General features: G+C 34.8%; 1 protein-coding gene across 8 annotated transcripts in view; it reads right to left on the bottom strand.

The window, feature by feature from the left end:
- The window catches only part of LOC21405480 (flap endonuclease 1), a 12,876-nt gene extending 8,017 nt beyond the window's left edge, over positions 1-4,859 (bottom strand). For 6 of the 8 annotated variants that reach the window (XM_024164614.1, XM_024164618.1, XM_010096619.2 and 3 more), the window contains exons 1-14: positions 3,295-4,854; positions 3,082-3,198; positions 2,906-2,964; positions 2,682-2,741; positions 2,506-2,559; positions 2,335-2,383; positions 2,162-2,209; positions 1,961-2,026; positions 1,812-1,862; positions 1,351-1,470; positions 1,050-1,134; positions 811-892; positions 278-392; positions 39-95 (exon numbers count right to left, since the gene is read on the bottom strand). In XM_024164614.1, the coding sequence (XP_024020382.1) occupies positions 39-95; positions 278-392; positions 811-892; positions 1,050-1,134; positions 1,351-1,470; positions 1,812-1,862; positions 1,961-2,026; positions 2,162-2,209; positions 2,335-2,383; positions 2,506-2,559; positions 2,682-2,741; positions 2,906-2,964; positions 3,082-3,198; positions 3,295-3,306 (975 nt within the window). In that variant the 5' untranslated portion in view covers positions 3,307-4,854. Of the gene's footprint in view, positions 1-38; positions 96-277; positions 393-810; positions 893-1,049; positions 1,135-1,350; positions 1,471-1,811; positions 1,863-1,960; positions 2,027-2,161; positions 2,210-2,334; positions 2,384-2,505; positions 2,560-2,681; positions 2,742-2,905; positions 2,965-3,081; positions 3,199-3,294 lie in introns of all 8 variants that reach the window. The other 2 variants (XM_024164613.1, XM_024164612.1) reach the window with 2 other exon arrangements.
- Between the last annotated feature and the right edge of the window lie 2,036 nt (positions 4,860-6,895).

Raw genomic sequence — 6,895 nt, 5'->3', positions numbered from 1 at the left:
GGGGGTGGTAACCAAATAAAGCAACTTAAACTGCAAACCTTAGTCACTCTGTCACTGTTGAATCCATTTTCATTCACCAAAAAAGCAATCAACCCCTATGAAAAGACATTAAAATGTAACTATTTAACAAGCTAAAAAGCTGAATCAGCATGTGTGTATAAGCGCATAATACATACAGGCACAACAGTATGACACACGCATAGGTCAGAAAAAAAACATATTCACACACCACACATAAATATGCACAAGCACACAAAAAATATCAAGTATCAGTTACTTCATCATCTGGAGCAGTCCACTTAATTTCGAGTTGGTTATCATCAGCATAGACTTCTGGTACTTTAAATAGCTGCCTAGCTTCTTCATATGGCCAGTTATCTGGTATTTGGTACCTGAAAATGGACACAATTGTTCACTTAAAACAGTGAAAATATAATATGAAGAGTTCTCATCTTACAAGAAGGAATGTTTTCAGTCTGCTATTAATATCTATTACACGCACGGAGGTAACACTGAAGGAACTTCAGAAAATCAACACTCTCAAATCCCAATTAAGACAACCAGTAAGTTGCATATAAAATTTGTTTCACATGTTCATAAATTTTAATTGTGGACGGTATGCTTACAGCTCCAAGTTGCAACTTTCACTTATGGTTATCCTCAATTGACAATTTATTACACGTAGAATATTTAGTGATCAAAAAAATTAAAATTGACAATATGAAGTTTAAGCATCATATAAAAAAAAATTAAAAAAAATTTAAATTAATACTGAACTGATTAAAAATTAAAGGAAGAAAAATGAAGCACCTTTCCTTGTTTATGTTCTCCAGTATATTCTCTATGGAACCATGTTGGCGGATGAGCTTCAAAGCAGTCTGTCCTCCAATACCTGTAGCATGGATTTGTGGGAATCAATACTGAACTGATTATTAGAATTCAAGCATATTTCAAACTTGAGCTAAATAAAAATAAATAAATAAATAATAAAAAAAATGAAAAGACTAGGGAAAAAATCAAATTAGACATTAAATTTCAAGTTCAAGTACCTCTAATGCTGTCGCAATAATCACATCCAGAAAGAATGCACAAGTCAATGAACTGATCCGTGCTAAGGTTTAGCTCCTCCAAAATCTAGAAAAAGATTATCATCAAAATAGTGCATCAAACATTAAGAGGACGTTTGGTTCATGGATTCAGAATCATAATTTAGAACCATTCTCAGTTTACGTGTGTTTTTTTTTAGAGAAAACACTGTAGCGAGCCACGAACCATGATCCGAATCATGGCATGGATCCTTGCTCCAAACGCACCCTAAGCAATTACAGTGGTACTAAAAGTAGTATGCACCTTTGCAACTTCAAATTCCATGACTGGGACTTTTCGAGAGCTAGGATCCATCAAATGACGAAGAAATCTTGGAGCTCCAAAGGTTAAGGAATCCATGTCTTCAGAAGCCACAGCATAAACCTAAAATAAACAAAACATAAAATTGATGCATTATTCGTAATTGCCACGGTCAGGCAAGGGCAAATACTAAAACATGTAAGAATGCATGCAACCTCAAAATGAAGTCACTTTGCAGATTGACATCAGGAAGAATGATGTGAACATTCTTGAAAACAACCAAGCAGAAAACTATTCTTATATCCTCAAAAAAGGAAATGGCAAACTGAATCCCTTATAAAATACTGTAGAGAACAAATTACCATTTCATAGACTAAAGCTTGATACTATCATGTTTTCCTTGTATGGAATGGACCAAAGAGCATATAATTAAATAACTTGTCATCAAGCTAAGAGATTCTTACCTTCCCTGACTTGCAAAGTGCAGCACATTGTGCTTCTGCTTCTGAGGGAGCCTATGAAAACCAACCCACCATGATCAACAGCACATTAGCCCATAATAAACTTAAAGGTCACGCCAGCAAGAAATCACTTTGAAATGACTTAATGTCACCTCAATTACAGGAACACCCATTAGTTTTAAAAGCCTTTTGCAGTCTTCATTGTGCTGCTTTGTCACCTGGCAAAATTACAAGCACTTCAGTTTAAAAAGCAGGAAAAACTTCACACGTTTCTTTACTTTGGCTCTTTATTTTTTATATTTTAATCAGACTCCTAAAAGCTGATAAGAAAGAAATACAAGAAAAGAGCCCACCTTTACAGTCCGTTTACTAAATTTCTCAATGTCTTCCTTATTGCCGGTCTGCAACAACAAGAATAAAAAGTTTCATAATACATAATAACACTAGAAAAAATCAGTAGAACGCCAACGGAAAAAAATAAATAAAAAAAAAATGAAAGAAAGAAAAAAAAAAAAAGAACATGTACCTCCATGGCCTGTGCTAAATCCTCAGTAGCATCTGCCCTCTTTGAGTACCTGAGAATCACAATCCAACATGTAATTAGAAAAAAAACTCATCAGTAATTTGTTCTTTTCGGAAAGTGTTCAGGATTAAACAATAAAAAATAAGTAATCCTGATTCGGGTAGTAAACAATACCGTTTCGCCAGCTCTTGACTTTTCAATTGTGGAGGCTTCCCGTCAAAGACATAGCTGAATTTCAATATCAACAAATTCATCAGAAATTTAATTTGATAAAACAAGGGTAATATCCAGACGGAACAACGTCAATGAGTTCAAAATAAAATAAAAATAAAAATAAAAAACTAACTCACACTGGCTTTATTCCAGCTTCCAGAAGTCTAATTGTCCTTGAAAACATCCCTTGCAAATGACTGCCAAAATCAGTTGAAGAAAACCCATTTCATTATCCCAAAAAAAATAAAATAAAATAAAATCCACCAATTCCTAAATCCAGAACCAAATTTCAGCACAACTTCACTCAAGAATGGCTGTAGTTTGTTGAAGTAAAAAACTTGCGAACGCCTAAACACGTTACCTAGTAACTTCACCAGCCTCATTGGTCAACATCTCAGTCCCACTTCTTCCCACGACAATCTACCGTGATTAAAACAAACCCGCATCAAAATTAAGCCAAAAAACAAAACAAACAAAAAAAACAAAATTCATATGTTCACATTAAGTACGAAAAGAAAGACAGAAAATGTTGCGTACAAGGAACTGGTAAATGCTCATGCTGGCATCGATGGCGATCTTACGCCCAAAATAGCTCTCGAATTTCTGCTCTTTCATGGCCTTGGGAGCATTGTCCGCCAAAAGCTTCGTTAAACCCTAACAGAACCAAACCAACAAACTGATAAATCTAAATGATAATAAAATAAAAAACCATGAAAATAAGAGAATTAGATTGCGTCGGAAATGGACTACCTTTATGCCCATTCTTGATCAAACGCAGAGAAGTAGAGAGAGAAAATGAAGTGAGAGAAAGGAATGGTTATGGAGATGACCGGAGCGAAGATGGTACTGCTTCCCGCCTACTTCCCAAAACTCCCTCACTTTCTCAATCACGCGTGTTAACCTCTCTCGTGCACACGTGTGCCTAAAATTTGGGCCCTGAGTTGGGTTAGTCTGCTTGTAGGGTAGAATGGACTTATGGGCTCACCGGCTAATTAGCCCTCTGTTGGTTTTAGGGTTGGATTGACATGTGTGAGGGGCATAAATTATTGTAAATAATACTACAACTATATTATCACGCTGTATTTAAAATACTAAAAATACTCTTTAGGATATCATTTGATATTCGGCCAAGATATCAGTATCTGACCGAAATACTCTGATCACAAAATCAGTATCTAATTGAGATATCATTTGATATTCGACAGATAACCGCCAATATTAGTTGTTGGAATACTTAAAAATTAAGTATCTTTTATGATTATCGGTATCCACCTAAATATTAGACAATATCCACCCAGATACCGGATGGTTACCAATCGGTATCTACCGGTAGCCACCATTATTTGTGGCAGTGTCGTTGCCAACATAATACAAAAAATATACAAAAAATCAATGACAATCAAAAACACAATCCACAATCAGAGAATCGAATCTGTTTAATTTGAGGGCGGTGCACCATATCGCGACCCTCACCAATCATACAAATCTATCTTCCCATGGCCAAGGAAAGGCAAAGACCCGCCGATAACTTTGTGGAGGAGATTGTTGCAGCTTCGAGAAGAGGTTACACAGTCGATATCCACCTATATACTGGTATCCAACTGTGATACTAGCCGGTATCCACCACAAAAACCATCTGATAACCACCAATATTGGCAGTACCACGATCGTCCACAATCAGCAAGTATCCACTTTACAAAGTCTCTCTCTCAAAAATTTCTCTCTTCCCTTCTCCTCTCTCGCGCAGATCTAAGAGTTGTTCCCTCTGCTGTGACTACTATGGTGACGAGGACAACCAGTGATGATCTCTGCGAGTTTTCTGCCGTTGACTTCAATCTTACCGAAAGATCAACAAGTGGATCAAATCAGAGCTCTTCGTGGGTCCTCGAGGACACCGTTTCACCCATTTCTTGTGCAACTGTACAACGTCGAGAACAAGAGGTCGTCGTGCTTTAGATCTAGTGGCGGAGCTCTTCGTGACGGCGACGGCTCAATACTTGGTGGTGGAGAGCTCCTCGGTGATGGTGAGGAGAACGAGAGGTCTCCAATAATGGAGAGATTACCAAGAACAGAGAGGTAGCCGGAGCCCTTCGCGACAAAGAACGCTCACTACTTGGTGACGGAGAGCTCTTCGGCGTCGAGCTCTGGTGACAAAGCTTGGGGGTGAAGGTTGTGTGTTGCGTGAGAAAAGAAAGAGAAAAAAAAAAAATTTAAAAACCCTACTAAGTTTATTTTAGGATGTTTTAGTCATTTTAGTTCAAATCTTGTTCTTCCACATGACAAAAAAGTTAAGAATTTTAGACACCTATGGAAGAAGTTAATCCCCATGCGTTTTTCGTGGCATGCAAAGTAAATATCTAGTAGAGAAATTGTCATATATGCGCCATTTTATTAAACTGATAATTACCAAGAGTGGAAATAAATAGCATATTTTAAAATTTTGATATATTGTGTTCTAATTTTACCCGTATGTTCTTTCTCTTAAAATTTTAAATTATTTATATTTTGATACTTTAACTTCTTAAAAATTATATTTTGACCCCTTAACTTTTTTAAATTGCATTTTAACCCTCAACTTTTTAAAAATTGTATTTTGACCATTTAATTTTTTAAAAATTAAGTTTTGACTTAATTTTAAAAATACATTTATACCCCTGGTAAAGGAATCATTTACCAAGTAAATCCATCATTTATAAGTTATTCTTGTGATCCTTTATTTACAAGCCAATAATTTAGTTTATTTGGTAAATAATGAATTTACTTTATAAATGACGCATTTATCAACTAAAGGCACTAAATAACGAATTAATCCAGTAAATGCTTCATTTATCAACTAAGAGCACGGTAAATAATGAATCTATTAGGTAAATGCTTTAATTACAACTTAAAATAACAAATGTGATTTTGGTAATAAAAACTAAATCTACCATTTATGTATGAGTAAATTATATATTTACTAGCCAATAGTTATAGCTTAGGTGGTAAATGATGGATTTACTCGGTAAATTCTTTATTTACTAGCCAATAAGAGCGATTTTGCAAAGTTAAATTTGGGTAAAAATAATTTTTTTAAATTATGGGATCAAATTATAATTTTAAAAAATTAAAGGGTTGAATTATAATTTTTAAAAGTTGACGGGTGAATTTATAATTTTCTAAAAATTGAGGGTTAAATTTTAATTTTGTAAAAATTTAGGGTCAAAACTTATTTTCTTATTTATAAAATATTATTAGAACCTCAAAACTTTTGGTCAATTATATTTGACCTTATTAAATTTTTGTATAATAAAATATATTATTCTAATAGTTTGGGAGTATTCTTGGTATATATTATATTTGCTGTTAAACATAATACGATGCTTGATATAGAATAAATTTTAACATTTGATTACTATAGATGATGTACTTGTAATATTATTTTAAAATTAAAAGTTTTATAATGAAAAAAATACATATGGTGCTTAAAGACAGCTATAAACCTATTTAGTGCTGGAAGTTCGGGTCGGCGGACTGCCCGAAGCCCAAATTTTTTCGGGCTCGGGCAGGCAAGCCCATCTCCCGCCTGCCCAAGCTAGATTTTCGAGTTCAGGCTCGGGCAGCCCGAATTTGACACTGACTCTCTTGCCCGCCGCCGTCCGCCGAAATTTTTTTGAATTTTCTGACCATGCCCGAACTGCCTGACCCGCCCGAATTGCCCGACCCGAAATAAGCCTAAAAACCCGAATTTTGCCCGAAGCCCGAGTTGCCCGATTTGCCCAAAACCGCCCGAAAATATTAGTTGCTACAAATTGGGGCATTCTGAGAATCGAACTCGGGACCTCTCACACCCAAAGCAAGAATCATACCACTAGACCCAATGCCCATATTTGTTATTTAAATTTTTAACTTTTTAATTAAGGTAAACACACAATTCCTTAATAGAAAGAGCAAATTCCTATTTTAGCAGTTTAATATTTCAGTTTTCACATTCTTGACCCTTTTTTATAATCAATCACATGATAAAAGGATTCCTCAAAAAATAATATACACAACGAAAGAAACACATTGCCATCACGTTTTTATTATTTTTTATTTTTATAAAGTGTTGTTTCTATATAATGTCGGTTTTGTTCTTATAGATACTCGTATTTTTCTATTCTATATCACTCTTCTTTCTATCTTTATCTATTTTTCTGTTCACAATCTCTCCTCATCCTCTTAATTATCCTCTTTTTTCTTCAACTTTCTTCACTCTCTTTGTGACTCTATATCAAAGTAACTTTATATTTGCAAACCAAAGTAAATTGATAATTTATCAAAAGTCACTCAATGATTGGTTTGGTTTAATAACTTCATCGCTATTTGATGATCT

The sequence above is a fragment of the Morus notabilis genome, unplaced genomic scaffold (assembly GCF_000414095.1).
Source record: "Morus notabilis unplaced genomic scaffold, ASM41409v2 Scaffold283, whole genome shotgun sequence".
NCBI classification, from domain to species: Eukaryota; Viridiplantae; Streptophyta; class Magnoliopsida; order Rosales; family Moraceae; genus Morus; species Morus notabilis.
Note: the sequence above shows the minus strand (reverse complement) of the source record. Positions and strands in the feature narration are given on the sequence as shown.